This window comes from Sinohyriopsis cumingii, chromosome 9, assembly GCF_028554795.1.
Source record: "Sinohyriopsis cumingii isolate HCF-2022 chromosome 9, ASM2855479v2, whole genome shotgun sequence".
NCBI classification, from domain to species: domain Eukaryota; kingdom Metazoa; phylum Mollusca; class Bivalvia; order Unionida; family Unionidae; genus Sinohyriopsis; species Sinohyriopsis cumingii.
In genome coordinates, this window is record NC_142969.1 from 30130534 (window position 1) to 30150107 (window position 19574).

Here is a 19574-nt window from a genome sequence, read left to right on the forward strand (position 1 = left end):
TCCGAATAAACAGTACATTTTATAACGACAAAATCATTTTTCAAAACAGAATGATTAATGCTATGTGATGCCACATTGATGCGGTAAACAATAGGCCTAGAGTACATGTTTAGCTTAAAATGTCACTTGCAGAACTAAACGTTACATTGTTGCGATTTGTATGTGAATTAGAATTACTGGATGCAGAAATTCCCACATTTACTGCAATGCATTTGTGACCGGATATTTACAGTATTTGATTGGAATAATAGATTGTACAAAAGAGGTAAACAAATTTATTTTTGAGTCGCATTTGCATCCCATATATATACTGCGTAAAGATGCTGAGGCTGGATAAAGTTCTGTCAGTTAGGAGACCCATATATGTCCAAATTCTTCTGTGAACAGATGTGAGTTTATTTATTTATGTAAGTTAACCACGCTCGTATATATGTTGGATTCTATATCTATGTTACAGATATATTGCTCCCTCTCCCCACCACACCATTAAATAAGCAATACCCTCAGTTTACATATTATTGCTGTCCTTGTATTGTATTTACGGGATGTTTCTCATTATGATATTGTTATACATGACATAACAAACTCCTGTGCGTTTAACATATCCATATTCAGACAGCGGAGATAATTTTTCCTCAATTTCCTTTCGCGAGTTGCGTTCAAAAATGGCCGCCAAAAAAAGTTCATTCAAAACCAAACATTCAAGAAGGCGGGGTTAAAAACGTTTTCCCACGATCCCAGCCAATCAGTAAAGAGAATACTGAACAATAATTTCATGGCCTTATTTGGACCAATCAGAATCACATAAAGTGATATGTTAACATGTGGCAATATCAAAAATATGTAACTGCACCTACTATAGGAAAACTATATCTACGATGTGATAAATAAACAATATGACATAAAAAGATGACGTCATAGCTTACATTTTTATCCTAAATGTTTTATTATTATATGCTCATATTTTTCCTCCGTTAACTTTACATTGTCAGGATCGTTCAGTATTTTACGATATTGCACACCTTCATATTACATTCACGTGCATAAAGGAACTACTTTATATTGTAAAGAAACAATGGACGCAGACCCAGCACTTTTGATTTGCAAACAAATCATGTACACTCGCGTAATAGCGGCTTTACGTTTTGGTTGATTAAATTTTATTTTGTTAATATAATTAAGTATTAGGTAGAATAAGAAAATGAGCATATAATTAAAAGGTTATTGTATTTGTATGGGAAAATATGAGCTGGTTTTGTCGGATGGACATATTGCACTCCCAAGGCCGTGCGGTATTTACATCCCAAAAACTCGTTCATATTTTCCCATACAAATGCAGTAACCTATAATTCTTTAACGAATAATTTACATGGAAATCTGCATATGCAGTACATATATCTCTATTTATAGCTATATAAAAAATGAATAAACAGGGATAAACAGTTTTATTAATATTTGTATTATGTATAATGCACATAAATAAATATAACATTATCTTTGATAAAATGTGCATTATACATAATAAAAGTATTAATACAACTGTTTATCACTATTTATTCATAAATTATATATATATATATATATATATATATATATATATATATATATATATATATATATATATATATATATATATATATATATATATATATATATCACGAACCTTTTCAATTTCATTCTCAAGACTTTTCTTGAAGCCGGGTAATGAACTTGAGTAGGTTCGTTGTTTACATTGAACACATCCGTTTTGTTCGAAACGCTAATGTGATAAAAATGTTTGGGGTTCCTTGCCGACAGTCTAGTTATAAATGATAATTAATTGATTGAATGACTAAGTTTAACGCATATTTAAATATCATTTAAGCTTATTGTTTCTAAATTCGGAAATAGGGATGGAAATGCGGTATAAACTGACAGGGAGAGAGCGTATACTTAAGGGATTTTGTGATGTTGCTGTTTTGAAAGAAAAAAAACGAGAAAAAAAAAACATTAAAACAATTCTTAGTTTTCTTTTAGCCGTATTATATTTGTAGATAAACAATCTGCATCATGAGATAAATGATTTTCTTGTAGAGATAGTCTTGTGTTTGAAAATTCTATTTCATCTTACTTGATAAAATATAATTAAATCAGTAATTAGTTGCGTGAGTCATATAATGATCACCCTTTAATATAAATTTCTAATGAAATATCAGTTTAAAATGGCGGTAATACCATTTGATTTATTTGTTTTATTTAGTTTACTTTCATCGGTGTTTTGTATTAATATTATTTTTTATAGTAATATGAGCATACAGTTATTACTCATCACGATCTTTGAAGGACAAATGAATGGTACCGAAATGTATATACCCAGGAAGATATAATTTCAAAACACTATTTTATTTTTCAGAGAAGCACAGTGGTGTCCTGTGACAAATCAAATTCAGATTTCCAGACTTTAAATTACTGCGTGTAATTCAGATAATTAAAGAAGAAAATTCGCTTTAAAAAAATGAAAATTGATTCTTATACGCACTCATAAATCTCTTGTTACATTCGTTTACACCTCTTCAAGTGTATGTACATGTCTGTATGTTGATCTAAATGCAGCAAACTTAGCTTAGAGAGATACAGAGATATAATGGTCATTGATGTAACTAAATGGGCAATTGTTACAATGAATGGATTAATTTCCTTATAGTTATTATGGACATGTGCACGAGTAACAGGAAATTCATTATTTCAAACAAAAACCGATATTTCATTATTAACTATTCCTTAACTATTTTCTACTTAGAATCATTTTTCATTCATTATCACTAGCGAATGTGCGTATATATATATATATATATATATATATATATATATATATATATATATATATATATATATATATATATATATATATATCTGTGTGTGTGTGTGTGTGTGTGCGTAAGTGTGGTTGTGGTTTTTGAATTTTTAACGTAGCTTTAAAAACATTTTCAGTCATATCGCTAGGATGCCTACAGTGTAGCAGTTTACAGTGATATCTAGCATTTGCTCATGATGCCGCAGACATGTTAGTTATTTCTCTTGGCATGGATTGTATACAAGTAACGCAAGGCTATGATTAATCTGTAATACAAAATGTCCTAAGCATAATACGACTCTCTAGACAATTCGTTTAAATTGGTATTCTCATGACACTGTATATTTCTGAATTTAAAAGTTACAAATTTTGGCAATTTTTAACATACGAGATTTTCGGCACCACATTTTCTTTACCATTACTCTCCAACCAAAACATATTAACATTTAATATATAATTACACCCAAAACGTCAACAAGATTCATGTCTTTACACTCTACAGTCATGAAATCAATACATCAGCAACACCTACAGTCTTTTAAGCAGTTATCTTGTTATTACAACAAAACGTTAATAATTTTCATATCAATGAAAAAACATCAACAACTACAAGACTGCATACATAAATGCAGAAAAATGATGTCATGCATATTGATGATATTGAAGAAGATCGCTTATATTTGTCATCAAGACTTTGACAATATTTATGCAAATGTGACATTATGAATTGCAGCATTTTAATGGTTGCAATATTTTAATCACGTTATGATGCTAATGATATTAATGTGTCATTTTATGTTTCACCTTTAGCCATATGAAAAACTAATGAACTCATAAGAAGCAGCATGAGATTTTTGGGCATGGAATATATGACAACAATTTCTTCATAGCAAGAAAGACTATTGAGTTTAAAAATGTATTAGTCCTGCTGAATCCTCACTATGATTTTATCACTTGTCCGTCTTCCACATTCTTTTAGAATAAAAAAATGTCCTCATGTGGAGATATTCCTATCATTCATTTGGAAGTATTGTGAGATTTATAATTGTTTTAGGTCTCACCAATAATTTTGCGACTTGGCGTCTGAATAAATGTTTCATCACAATCAATCATAAATGTGGTGTGAATCCGGGCAACAACCTCTGATTATTTTTCTGGGAAGTAATATTTATGTTAATTTCAATTTATCTGCTAAGATTATAATCAAAATGAATTATAATATGGCATAATCATGTGGCGGAAGAGACCGAAATTTAACCAAACTCTAAAGCGCACAGTCTTCATCAACTTGTTTGTTTATTTCACAGATTGATTTATTCCAGAAATTGTGTTTGCGACGATTAATTTGAACATCCACTGACGGAACATGAAACATCTTTACATTCGTTTATGTTTTCCATCGCTATCCATGTCAATTTGTAAGAGAAAACGAGCAAATAGAAAATGTAAACAAAAAGACATATCGTTGTGATGACGGCACGTGCCGTATCAAAGTTCTCACTTGATATTTTCGTATTTTGACACCTCCCTAATTTTTAAGGTAGAAGGCATGAACCTAATTATCACAAGCCTTGCATTTATAAATTCACACATAAGCTAAATCTGTAATATGGTTGAGATTTACGTTGAGTTAGGCTTAGAAATGGGTTGGCTTGTTGGTGACTGCCTTTCACAGTTAGACGAGCATTGGAGATCAAATGCGTAACTTGGGCTGCAAATGAGCATCCTACTTGGCTTACGTATTTACATGTGTCTGCTACAGAGGTAAATATCTAAAAATCTAGACGGCTGAGGGGTGATGAAAAATAGGCTAATTTGTTAGTGTACTAGTGTACTTGATTTCATGCATAAGTCACATACTGATTCTTTTAGCTGCCTTGTCACATGAAAATATTCAAAATAGCTCCTTCATGTCAAAAATGAATGTACAAAAGAGTGGTAGGTGGCAGATTTGGTTCAGTATAAAAACCACTATGTGCATTACGAAGTAACCTGATTGCCTCAGTCAAAATCTCACATGTATGCTTTCTACAAAAATCATTAGTTTCTTTTTATTTGTATCTTCAGTGTAAAATTATTCTCATTTTTCTGCACTAGGTCATTGTCTGATGAATATTCACCAAACTGTCCAGTGAGACCTAACGTTCATTTCACTATCGTCATGGCTGATGCATCACGTAATTAGGTCACGGCTTCACTCTTGAAACTGGGGTCAAATGCAGATAACGTTATTTAGAGGTCGATCAGATGTTTTCGCGAATAATCCTTCCACTGGAATATTCATAAGTGCCGAATTCACACTCATAATAATTCTTGTTGTGTATAAATCTCGAATCAATACTGTTTGAACGTTATGGCAGTTGATTTCAGAAGGGCAGAATTCATGTACACCACGAAACGTTTTATCATACGGACCAGATCTGCAGGTCCTAATCAAAAATCTACTTATGGTTCAGACTCTCTGAGTTCAACTATGTTAGAGCAAATGTAGTTGGGCATTCTTTTTATCTTGGCGTATTTGTTTTTTAATTCTTTTAAATGTTACAAAGAGCAAATCAATCTAAACAACTGATTGTGTCACTGCCCTTAAGAAATAACTTTATTTCCTTTCATCGATTTACAAAGTGTGATGGTGAATGTCGTCTGCATCTTTTATCGTAGTGTGGGTTATAAAATAAGCATCCTCATCAACGATAGAACATGTATTATTATTATAAGTGTGATCAAAATCTTGATCTGAAGACTTGATAGATGTGTTGTACGTACTTTAGTCCGTAAAATTAGTGTTAGTATATATATTATCCAGAGGATTCTTACATTCCAGGTGACTGTACGTTTCATCCAATGGTTGTATGGCACTTGGGATAGTGCTAGCATAGGTATTATCTTGAAACTCATTTGTGTGGTTGTATGTGTTGTCATACACTGCTTTCCTTGGTTCATTCATAGTGTCGTACTGGTAGTTGTTTTCTGTGTTGACCTCTTTGTGATTTAGGTCATCGCTTTCTGCTGCATGCAATACGTAACTACAATTGTTGTCTGGCAGTGAACCAGCCAAAGAATAGACACTTATATCGTCTGAACCAGATATGTGTTGATTGTGGTTATGTCGCATTCGCTTCTTTTCAACTGTGGTGTACTCTGCTTGTACATTGTAATATACAGATTCGGACTTGGGGTTGCATTTTTCGTTTTTTTCTACGGAAGATGTGACCCTTTTTGTAAGTGTACTTTTCCTATGAGTCTTTGTCCTAGTGGCAGAAGCCTGTCTTCTTCTGCGGAAAAAAATTAATAAAGGTAAATCTACAGTATATAGTTTAATAAGAAGAATAATTGGACAGTTTGTGAAATCACGTAGCATGGAAATATATTATCAATATATACAATATAATTTGTGCATTCTTGTAAAATATGACTATGACTTCTTCGTCTTTGCAGTGAAGGATACTTTTGGTTTTCAAAACGACTCAAATCTTGCAATAAATCAATAAATGCCACATATTTAGCCTGACTAAACTTTTTAGTTTGTTTACGAGAGTTCATGCAGCATATATAATCAATTCGATTGTAAAATGAAGTTATGACAGATGAGTAGTGCGATCAATTATGTTCAGCCAATATGAAAATCATCGTCAACGAATGTTGATCGATTATTCGTTGTCGCTATATCAAAACATTTTCAGCTTCCCATATTGACAAAAGTTTAATCAATTCATATATTACGCAAATAACGTTGACATAAGGCAATATTCATCACATCATTTCGTAACACTTTCTAAGAATGTCCTCACATCCAGACCTTCGAGAACTATTCGGCGTTTCCCAATCACGACTAAAATTCACTGCGTTCTTGTGCGGGCAATATATTTCATGAGGAAACAACGGTGACTCAGCCAGAAACTGCAATCTGGCGACAACTGAAGCACTACGCGTGCAAGAATACTTTGAACGGCCGAAGCTTCTGAAGCTTCTGAAAAACGGAGACATCTAGCAACAAACAGAATGAACAGCTCACGTTTGATATTCTAGGATTTCCTGTAGAATCAACCAGATCTATGTGGTTTCACAAGGCCAATAATTTATTTGCGTTCATATTTATTGGAGCGGCTATATCACCCAGTGAAGCTATGATTCATTCCCTGTCCACTTATGCTTTTGTAACAGCGTCTTTTAGACCAACATGCTCCCTTTGCCCACTATTCTGCTCTGTTCATGGTAAGTGGTTCCCACAGGGTATTACCAGTTTTGGTCATCCTAACAATAGCCCTTTTGTTACAAAGGTATATGCTTCTTCATCCATGCGACTTACTGATCAACATTAATATATGCCTTTGTTGACACGTCTTGTGAATCACAAGGATCCACGTAGGCCACTATTTTTTCTTAGTTAATATTTTGGGAAGTATGAGAGGCAACTTTGCACCGTCCAGATTGTTTTTGGAAAGCTTGACATATGATTTGGTCACTGCAACTTGAATGTATATTGGGTCAGCTATGGACATAATTTTCTTTTTGTCAATACCCAAGATATCGACTATGTCGCAGGCCTCTGGTTTTAACCGTGTCATTGTTTCTGACTGGCAGCGCCCAACTGTTACGTATCATATAAATGATTCAGCAGCTTTCTCGCCTCATCGTGGTTACCATCTTGGCTGCAAGATCGTTCTCTTGATTGCCGGCCATAATATGAAAACCCTAGGCTACCCGGAGAGCTACTTTTTATACGGCATTACATATATTAATTTCGACCAACCGATCGATTGTGGATTGCTTTGGACCAGCATCAGTATCATTGGCATACTTCATTTTGGCCGCGTCCTGTTCATCTACTTAATTTTTCACCCCAGTGTGTTTATCGTCGGCGTACGCATTTGCGACTGCGACTTGGCGGACAACCTACCACTTAACAATTTTGGGCCGATTATTTCGGCCCGCTTGTTGCACACGCCGACCTGCGATCTATCAAACGAGTTGCTATGTCACAAGTATTACATTGTATTGGATATCGCCGGCATGGTCTATGGAGTCCATCGCAAACATCGGCATTGTGATGCCAGCATAGTCGTTGCTACAGCGAGCTCTATCTAGGATGGTCATGTCGAGTACGTGATCGTGGAAAGTCTTTACTAATCTCGTTATCAATGACGTAACTGCGCAGTAACCTCGTTGTTAAATGGACTCAATTTTTAATGTGGTTTTCTTGCATCCGCATTGAAATCTACCTACAGCATGGAGTAAGATACAACATAATCTCGCTGAATGTGTCCTGATCAGTTGGTTTACCAAAATATTTCGGTGAGGTCACGGGCACACACGGCCAGCACTGCAGTTCGCGTAGCACGTGGGTCCCAATGTCGAGGGTATGATCATATACGTCCTGAAAAGAGGCCATATAATATGCTCCTCCACTGTAATCTCTAATATGAACAAGATTGAGACCGAATCCCATGGTTAAGTTAGCGACAAGGGAGTGGATCACCCTCTTGAGTGCCCTGTCTAAAACCTTTTCTTTGTTCATCTTTCTTGTTGAGCACGACCCACGCGTAAGGTTGGGAGCTTTTAGTCGCCTGTATAATGCGTCGAATAAAGTATCTTCAACGCACACTGGGCGGCCAAAGCTGGAAGTCACTCTTTAAAAGCTGTCTTCTTAGTGACGCTTAAGACTGCGAGGCCACTGTCTTCAATGTTAGAGTACATGTCCAGACTCATATTTTGACAGGTCGGAAGATGTCAGTAAAGTCATTACCGTAATTCACTCGGTATGTAAGCCGCCTGTAGGCGACACCCTTACCCAGATCGATCGCGTTGGTGCGTTCATGACTAGTGTGCTCGCGCCATCAATTATAATACGTTAGCCAAAAAAGGGGCGGTCGCGGATGTTGATGCCAATGGTGAGCGCATCGCTGTGGAGACTCATCCTGGTTAATCAGCGTGAAATGCAGGATTTCGTGAGGGATCTCGCAAAGCAGATGGACAGGCACCAGTGGCTCAAAGGCCAGGAGCTCTGCCGCATTCATTTCAGTTGTACAGCTGTAGGATACATAGCCTGATCATGCATGGTTGCTGGTGCTTTAGTCCGGATAATAGACGTTAACAGCGTTGCAGTTGATACACAGCGAAATGATGGACTTGCATAATACCTATGTCCTTGTGGTAGCCCATGTCAAGGACCGCGTCGGCAGGGTCTGCCTCTTTGTGTCATCCTAAAAAGCGTCTGCAGGCTCGAGAACAGATGGAGGCTTAGGTACACCCTATGGCCTAGGACATTTTCAGATGGGTGTCATAGATCCTCAACGGTAATTTTGCTCAACACCAACCTAACCTTCTACCCAGACCTATTAAGGGGGGGGGGTCCACAACCCTTAATTTGATATCCATAAACTCCTAACCACACCTAATAGCCAAGAGCTGCAGTGATATATCTAAAAGGCTGCTGATCCATCTCCAAGCAACAGGCGATGCAGGATGGGGCCTTGCTACACTGAAAATGCTAATGCGAGCTGGGGCCAAACCACCCGTTAACATCTACTAGAATAATACATTGTGCGTGCAGTGAAACGCCCCACTTGTTTTTGTGTTTAATCTCCTCCTTTTCACATTGTTACTTATATTCAAAGAAAAGACATACTCCCTAACCTAACATCCAGGTTACATCCGAGAAAGAAAAACAGCCAAAAGCGCAGTGTAGTTTGTTTGTAGACATTTTTCTACAGACGGTATCAAAATAAGCGGTCCTCCTTTCAAAAGCCAAATTGGACCAGCTTTGAATTTGTGTGTATGGAGATAATATCTTGCAAAAATGGTCGGGTTTCGGAGGGATTTTCATTGCAATTTATATGTAATCAAAGTATTATAAGCCTACACGAAAGACAGAGTCATTATATACATTATTATTGTTATTATCATTATTATTATTTTTATTATCAAAGCGACCAAACCAAAAATAAATAATTAGTTAGTTAAAATTATAATTATGATTGTTGAACAATTTTCCTCATATAAACCAAGATAACGGTAAATTCCAACATTACTTTCAATCAAGACATCATAAGTGTCGAAGATATTTAAGAGACATTGACTCTGGGAAACTAATTATGACACAGATACAAGCGAAGATCCATGCATGTTTCTGAATATTGGAATTTGTAGACTTTTGTTTCAGTATTTACATTTAGATAATGAGGTGTGCAAAAGAACGAGATTACTTTTAAACTATTGCGTGATCACATGAAAATTGTATAAAAACTATCCTCTTTACTTCAACACTTTTTTCAACCTATTTCTATATTATACAGCATCTGAAAAATATTGATTATCTTCGTGCTTAAGTTCTGGTGAGAGTGAGTTTCTGAAACATGTTCAAAAACATACGAAAATATGTTTTCTTATGTGTAATCATGCACAAGGTAACAAGTGTTCTAATAATTTCCTTGCAAACGCTTAAATGTAACTAACACGCAGTTTTTCCGTAATATTTGCACAAATATCTTCTTTAAGAATGTGGAGCATTTCTTTCAAATACTTGGCCCTTGATTTCAGTGAGTCCCTTAACATGTCTCATTTAAATGTGTTTTTTATTAAACGGCAAGAGAACCAAATATATAAAACAAGTAAAAACTAGACTTTCTAAACAAACAAAAATGACTTTTCGCCAAATATCAGGAGCTCGTGGATTGGGATGTTTAGTGCAATCAGGCATAATCTAGCTTCAGCTAGACCTAATTTGATCTATGCTGGCGCTAAGCTCTTGAACTTAATATATAAATAAATCTAAGATTGTTATATTTGTTGTTTAGTAACTTCAAATTTATTTTAATCGGTACATTTCCGAAATTTACGTAATACTGAAGTCATTCCAATACAAATTATGATGCAGTCTCATGTGCATTTATGAAAGGTTTCTTCGAATTATTCGTGTCAGAATATTTGTATATTGCCACATCACTTCACTAATAATGCAAAAGCCTCTAATCGAAGCGTCATGATTTATTCCTTCTTTTTCGTAGTAACACAAATAATAGTAACTGCATTCGTCCATAATCTGCGAGTCACAGCAAATTTTTGGGATTGTATGGTTGGGATTGTTGTCTCATTGTTATAGCTTCTTGTAACTGAAATTCAACTGAGTCAATGCATTAACTGGAAAGTTTACAGGATATAAGTACATCTTTAATATATATTGTGTTTGTCTTATGTGGCTAATTGTACGCGGTGAAGGTATACCTGTACACATATACAGCTACCAGTGATGCTGCTCCGGAGACGACAATACACCCAATGATTATACCAGTGAGGCCACCCACTGAAACTGAAATGGAAACAACGCAAAATAAAACAAATTGCTTGTTTACGTCACAGCTCACTTTCCGAACGTATTGTTTCAGTGCATAATACTGGGAGGTGAACAAACTTTCCTCAAGCAACCCATGAAAATGTTTTCATGTTGACTTTTAATCTTGTATTATTTTATTTCTGGGGGAGGGGTAGACAATCTGGAGTAGAGGTGGGGGGAGGGAAGAGAAAATAATAATATAATTTTCTCAATTGTTGAACCTACAATACCATTGTGAATAAATTAAGGTTTTCCAGCTGACTTAGTCTATATAGTGAGACAAAAAAGACGTACTTAATGCTTCATTTTCTAAAGTATTTTACAGACAGTACAAAAGCTACATATCTTTGACCAAGTCCTTGACAAACACTGAGTAAATACTCTTTAGTATTTAATTAGTATGCAATTATCTATAAACCTATATTATATTTTGTTTTCACTTCTTTTAGGTTTGGAAGGGTCGAGGCGTTCATGCTCACGATCCGCCATCCAGTCTGGCTTATGTTGTTGACTTTTTATGCCGATCTCGTCGCAAGCCAAAGGCGCACATTTGCCATGCTCCTTTCTAGCCCGTGGCTATCTGCGATAAGAATTACTAATGTCTAAAAGAAATGCATGGACCTGTTTACACAATCGTTTTCGGAAAGTTGACCTTTGATGGTGTTTGAAATAGACATTTACAGAAAATATAATGAAAAATAATTATGCGAAGATATACCATAACACCGTTTAGCAAAGTTTAAAAGCCTTGACGCAAATTTCAATTAATGAGCATAACTTTCAGATTTAATATCGGTATTTTAGTTAGTTCAAAACCTTTGATTAAAGCATGTATTTGCTGTTATCCTTCTCTTTCAGTGGAAATTATAACTGACATTAGTCACACCTCCTATTTTTTATATGTTAACCCTATCTCTGGATACGTTTTAAAAGAATTTGATACAAAAAAGGTACTAAAGATTTTATAATCGTTTCATTTAATGTATCACTAATGATGAGAATTATATTTATTTTAAAAAAATCGTGTTTGTCTTGAAATTTATTCAGCAAACTGTTATATATAATTTTTCATTTTGCATTCATGCGACAAATTAGGAAATGAAAATCTATCTACAAATCATCGTCGATGTATATTTAGGCTTTGCCTGTTCATTGCTAATATTGAGTTCTCCTGCATGGAATATGAGCGAATGTATTCACTGGATGCAATTTTGCGTTGGGTGGAGTTTGGGAAATATTCCCTCTTTAGATTATGCCATGTCAGAGGTTGAAGTCTAAACTTAATTGGTAATTCTCAAGTACTATAGTATGAACACAGACGTGTTACATTTATTTGGACATCATGTTTTCTTAAGAGTTTAGATGAGATAGAAAATATTCAAAGGATTTATGCAACACATTTCTTCAAAATTAGGGTCTGAAAAATAAGCATTACAATCTATAATTGAGCAGTAGATTGTTTCAATTCTGGGTGGTGCTTTCCTTTGAATACCATTATATAATATATAATTATATATCATCAATTGCTGAGAAGCATTTTTACAATATAGCAATAGAAAGATGAAAAAAAAAATATTAGTTCAGCTGCACGTAAGAATTTCGTCATTTAATCATCAGTTATTACTCGTGTGTGCGTGTGTGCGTGCGTGTATGCGCGCGTGTGTTTGTGTGTGTTTTCTACACTTAGAGTCATACTTCTGTGTTCGTCTACTTTCTCTCTTTGTCTTTCTTATTGCCACGCCTTAACAGTCTTGAGTGTTTCCAAGAATTACATTCTGATTGAGAGACCCTCTTATGCCGATGATTTGTCAGAGCTACGCGCGATTGATTGAATTATACTACCTTTTGCGACATGTCATTTTGACCCCATAAACTGGGCGTCCACTCTAAATCATGTTGTTACAATTTCACTTACACGTATCGAAATATATTGATCGTTATGCGATAACAATCGTGTACATCTTATGAATTGTTTGATAGGTAACCTTTGGCAAATGTTGGAGAGGGGAGAGAGATGGGATAGGTTCCGGAAACAAAAGCTTATTACATGTACATATTTTGGGCATTATACTTTATTTTCGTTCGTTTTTGTGTCATAACTGTATACACGTAGTTGCATAGTTATTGTCAAACTGTAAGCTTTCTTTGTACTCTATGAATATACAGCCACATTTTCGTTTCTAAGTGTGTCTGATATTTCTAAAGTATTGCAAGCTTTAGTGATACATTACAGAAATAAATATCAAGTGACTAAGAATACATTGCATCTCTGCGACTTGTAACGTTTTCATGCTGACTTATTAACTATGTTCTTTAACTGTGGATACAAATAAGATTTAATTTGCAAGATCAGGATGGTCATCCAAAATTCTGCCGGAATATTTAATTAAATAGTGATTCTGCACTATTACACTTATAACGCGCAAAAAGGACATGGGCAAGTAAACGTATCTTGACGGAACTAATAGATCTATTAACGTAAGAGTGCTGTCCATAATATGTAAAGTTTCTTGAAAAGAGAGATACAGACCTAAAAATGTAAAAGACATAAACGAAATTGTATGTTTAATCAAAATATTTATATTATAAGAAACACGGAACTAAGAACACTCCGAATGTTACAGGAAAACTACTAATTTAAAGACCGCGCAAATCAGGATTCTTGTTTGAAGCAACATGCATGCTATGTCATAGAGATCCACGTGGAGAAACTAATTTAGAGCATCAAACTCTGAAGTATTAATGTAATGTACAAAATACGAATTCCCAAAGTTAAGATCTAACGCATGAAACACTTTCACGTTTAAGGACATGAAAAAATGCAAATTTTCGGAAATGAAAAAGCAAACAAAATAAACAGAAGTAGTCACAAAAACAGAAGTGTTCACAATACATATCGTTCGATGCTGTCTGAGTTTTTGTCCCTCTTATTATTTACTATAACCTATTACACATTTATTGTATTCCTCCTTAATAGTGTGCGTTCATGCCGAGATGAAGAATGGATACATAAATTAAACATGAATTATTTCCCAAACTGAAAAGTTTTATATTTCTCCGATTTGTACTCTCCGAGTAAGAAGTTTCGGAAATGGATATAAATTCTTTATTGATTTATGGGATGGGACTAATGCATGCTATGTCATAGAGTTCCACGTGGAAAAACGAATTTAGAGTATCAAACTCTGAAGTACCAATGTAACGTGCAAAATACGAATTCCCAAAATTAAGATCTAACGCATGAAACACGTTCCTGTGAGATAATATATTATGAGAACAGGAAACTTCTAGCTAGATTAACAAAACTATTCATATACACAAAAATCAGAGTTTCCATTAAATTATTTAAATTATAACTGATATTAATGCGAGACGAGATATTGTGGAATTTATAATTAATTTTTGGAATACGCTTTAAATTCATGACTGCGTCAAATAATTGACTGATACATTTTACCTTGGCTGCTACTTTCTTCTTCCTTTATCTGCAATCCACTATTTTTCCATTCATGCTCATTTGTCCGATCTTAAAAGAAATATAATATGCATAATATAGTTTATTTTGCCGATTTAGATTTCACTATTATATAAACCAAACTGTTTTTTTTTCAAGTTCATTTAAAGTTTCAAATTATTTATTGATAAATTTCCCATGTTCATTTTTCTCTTTCATTATTTCTTCCATTTCATTCCCATCTCTAATTTCCTTCCTTTTCCATCTTCAATGATCATTCAGAAGGTTTACCTTGAACATTGAGAGTATCTTTGTGGGAAAAATGAAAACAATTATGTGCAAGTTATCGGTTATTATGTCAATCTATGCAATTATATAGATAATTCAAATTCGAAGAGTTGTTTTATCAGAGGAAACATTTTCTATAATTGTTGACATATGATGTAACTCTACAATGTCTCTTATTAAAAATAAGTTACAAAAGATGTCCGAATATAAGAATATTAAAATTTAGGTCTTACGGCTTTACTCACGAGAGATTTAAAATACACGGCTGATAACATACCAACACATAACACATTGTTTTTCGATCACATAAGGGTGGGAATAATCGGTTTTGATGACGTGGTTTAAATATCTACGCTTCAGTAAATGGATGCTCTACGTTTCAGTACTCACCATTATACATTAACACTGATTAGACATGCAAGGCCTTTAGTATGCAACTGGAGAATATATGTAAGAATGGTGTATCTACACTATATTGAGCCAACAGGTAGGTGCGCCTGATGTCTACCAAGGGACCTGACGCCATCTCACTGCATGCCATCTGTCTGGAAGACGACGAGGCTGCTTCGCGCCTCTACCCTAGCAGGGAGGGCAGCATAGAGCAAGTGTCCATGCCGGATACCTTCAGGTAACCTACGTTATCGGCGGTTGTTTCTAACTCGGAATTGGTTTCATACTTCGCAAGATCCAAAGGAGAGCCAATTACCACCTCGCCTTTCTGCGAGTGACCGAAAATACATACCGGCATGTTAAATATAACCACATCCGGCTAGTTTCTGAACGAAAGGCAAGCACCGAGAATCGGATTGTGATTAAACGCCAAGAATAAGGCCCACATTTTTGTACCTTTTCACACTGATATTATTAGCTTTTCTTAACCCACATCGACGCGGTCTAAACATGGTACACAAAAGATAACTCCCTTATTTGTTTTTATTTTAGATACAAAAGTAAGAACATTTACTTATACTATAAACTTTGGAATGTAGAACAGTACTGAATTATATATATTATGAAGAGTATGTTTAGATAACTGTGAAAGAGTCTCGTGTAGAAAGGGTAAATTATAACCTCTGATACATACCTAATAAATCCAACCATTAAACTAGACTCTAATTAAATTTACGACTAAATGATAAATGCCTGTAACGCTATGCTAATGAAAAGCATGGGGAATTTACGTTTCAAGTCGAAACGAGTATTATAATCGTGAATCCCGTGTAAAATTTATATTAATTGTATATAAATTAAAAAACTTCTTAACGGTTTCTTTCGCAAAATATGCTACTGTTAACATGTGTATCTCGTGTTGTAACACTTCCTGCAAACATGGAAAGAAACACAAAATATAGTGGTATAAATAATGCTCTTTGTAGTACTAGTAGTAGTGTTAAGAGTGGGAACATCAGCAGTTGAAAATGTGGTACTGGTCGATTCTCTCGTAGGAATGGTCCTAATTGATGTATAGCTAGAATTATATTTGGTGGTGGAGGTACTGACAGGAACATGAATTGTAGTAGGCTCTGCAATAGAAAACAGTATCGCTGGTAAAAATATTTAAATGACGTTAGAACGATCTAATGTACATGAAAAATTCAGTTCCCTTACGTTTTACCTTACTTCACCCAACTGTGAATAAAAATACAAAAATGAATCACAGAAAGGTCTATATATTTGTTTTGTTATGAATAAACATTCGCAACCTGTTCTTATACAACAGATTACTTATAATAATATGCATTAATTACTTTGACCATTATGACCCGACATAGAATCACAAACATTTTACTTTTGCAGGATTGAAATTACCAAATGCAATGCTGTGTGATTCACATATTAGTTTTCAAAGACCAGAACACCAATGAGAGATTTATGTTTAATGAGGCAAACGCAAATTTTGAAGAAACTTCAATTAATGAAATATTGTGTACGTAATTTTAAAGGGAAACTGAAGTCAAGATTTTCTTTAGAAATGACGTACAATTATATTACCTTTACATGGTCCTTGCTTCATATCTATATTTCTGATGAAATACGTGTCTGAACAACCACGGGAATGGGTAACAATGATAGCTATCCTTGACTTATTCCTTAGAATGATATTGATATGTGACGTCGTCCACACTTTTATTTGTTTCTCGCGTCTGTTGTCCCAAATTTGGTTCCACTTTACTTCGTCTTCAGACTTCACTTCAATGTACGTTTTCAAGTTATTTGCTATGTAATGCAAAAGTGACAGACACTTTCTTCCTTGAAATACTTCTACTCGAGAAATCAATGTCGACTCATTTCTGAAAGTACACTCAGGGTATGCAAAGTTTAAACCTGAAAAAGTGTATCATTATAAAGAGCTTATTAGTTATTTCAGCATTTAAACATAAATACGTATCTAGTATGTGTAAAACTTCAACTGCCTGTTTACCATACGTAGACAGGATCTACGTTGTATTGCCACAATAACGATTTTGGTGCATGAACTATTAATCTTGATCATATAGACCGACGATTCCATATTAGCCATTGCATTGACTTTTATTAAAGGACAAATCCAGAGTAAAATGACAAGCAAAACGGCTTACATACTTTATGTTTAATGTCAAAACAATTGCTTCCAATGCCAGTCCCATGTCAAGCAACCAAACATTTGAAGTTAATGTTTTTTTTTCTACATATGTTAAGCGACATTATGACACATTCTTTATACAATTGAGTATATAAATATGTTATTTATGTTTACAGCACTTTTGTAGGAAGCTGGAAAAAATGCAACTCATGAATTACAAACCAAAAGGAATTAGAATTTAAAGTAAAACACACAGTCATTATCTTGAACAAGGTACGAGGCACCTGCATGACAGGTGGCACTCACATTTCGCACATTGAAGGTCTACCTAACTTGCATCCACGTTTGTGCTGTCATCAAGAAGTATATGTTTGCAGTAATAGTATAGGCGAGACAGCAGCGGTTAGTGTAGTAATCGTAATGTTAGAATTGTCATAATAAGAATATATGTTTCAATAATACTACTACCGCTATTCCTTGCTATGATTAATATCAGACACTACCATGACTTTATCAAAGCGTTTAACAACATTTGCTACAAAAACAAACATGGCCCATATGAATGCAAATAAAAGATAAGAAAACTCTCTGAAAAATCTAAAATATATCATCTCTTTTTTCACACTTTTCTTTTAATTTCTCTTTTTCCCGGCCTCAGAAAGAAATGCCAAGGAAGTATATAAATATGAAAATTAAAATGCACAGTTTACACACAAAAGAACACAACATAAACAAGTCAAGAGAGAACAAAAAGGAATGTATATATTATTCAATACATTTTAGTGATAAAATATACGTACCATTTCGGGCTATCTTCCAGTCTGAAGTTCGATCCCAGTTGCAAAACCCGTCACGAAAAGTGCAGTCTGAAGCAAAATAAATAACGCTATCAAGATGTAAATGAAGGAGCAATAAGTTTGAAAAGAGGACTAACACTGAACCATTCCAAACAAAACAAAATGTGACATTTGTTTCGATCTTTCACCTATAGAAACGGTGAAGATCTTTATATTTCATCTAATTATATTAAGGATATTAAAATAGATTTGAGATTTTGAGTTTTGACGAAATCGTTTCGCAAATGCATTCAGTTGAGCAGGAAGTGAAAGTAAAAATTCGATTGTGGCCAGTAGAATATCGCGTATTACCTAGTTTGTACATTTTCTAGCATAATCGTTTTGTACCACTCACTGGTGATGTCATGTAAACGTTTTCTACATTTGGCAAGACTCTGTATCATTCATTATGTTAGAATCATGCGAAATAATTAAACTGCGCCTATTATTACATAGTCAAAGATGCTTTGTACACATATTATAATACAAGAAAATAACTTAAGAGTGGAGAACGAAAATTAATTTATCGTGAAGTTGAATTAATGCTTGTTATTTAAGACATTGTCAAATTCACTAACAGCATCAATATCATCAGTCTTATATTCATAGTCGCCGTTATCATCTTCTTAGTCAAAGTTGTGATAATGTGTCATTATTACCAAACACTTTCGTCAGCTGCTGTTGATATCTAAACGTGATATGTCAAGAGGTTGCAAATGGCTCATAAGCAATGCTGATATTAAATTCAGAATAAAGAAGTAATGGATTAGTATGTATTGTCCTTATTACCATTCTAGAACGAAAGTGGCTACTCCTACTACTGTGGTAAGTATTCATCTCATGCTGTAAACCATGACATGGAACGTTTGCAAAAGTAAAATAAATATATAAAAAAAGAGTGGATCCTTGTTGAAAATAGTATCACTGATGTCAGCAGTGCACATGCAAACATTCATACAATCAAATTGAATAGCAACATAATTAGGATATTTACAACGTGAGTTCTCGTTTATGATTTACTCAAGGTATCACTCATTTGTATAATTGAACAATGTCATACAAAGCTAACCATACACTGTATACTGTCTTGTAACAAAGTTTAATGATTTAGTTATTTGAGACACTGAGAAACTGAACTCGCATACACACTCCTTTACATATTCACACACACACACACACACACACACACAGACACACACACATATATATATATATATATATATATATATATATATATATATAGAGAGAGAGAGAGAGAGAGAGAGAGA

The 19574-nt window shown here is 34.4% G+C and overlaps 1 protein-coding gene across 1 annotated transcript in view; it reads right to left on the minus strand.

Moving 5' to 3' along the window:
* Nucleotides 1–1593: 1593 nt before the first annotated feature.
* Nucleotides 1594–19574, minus strand: part of LOC149791481 (MAM and LDL-receptor class A domain-containing protein 1-like) — a 32047-nt gene continuing 14066 nt past the window's right edge. Inside the window, exons 6-11 of the mRNA XM_089970023.1 lie at nt 18271–18336; nt 16900–17232; nt 16287–16430; nt 14623–14691; nt 11057–11141; nt 1594–6108 (exon numbers count right to left, since the gene is read on the minus strand). Of these exons, the coding sequence (XP_089826149.1) occupies nt 5601–6108; nt 11057–11141; nt 14623–14691; nt 16287–16430; nt 16900–17232; nt 18271–18336 (1205 nt within the window). The 3' untranslated portion in view covers nt 1594–5600. The remainder of the gene's footprint in view (nt 6109–11056; nt 11142–14622; nt 14692–16286; nt 16431–16899; nt 17233–18270; nt 18337–19574) is intronic.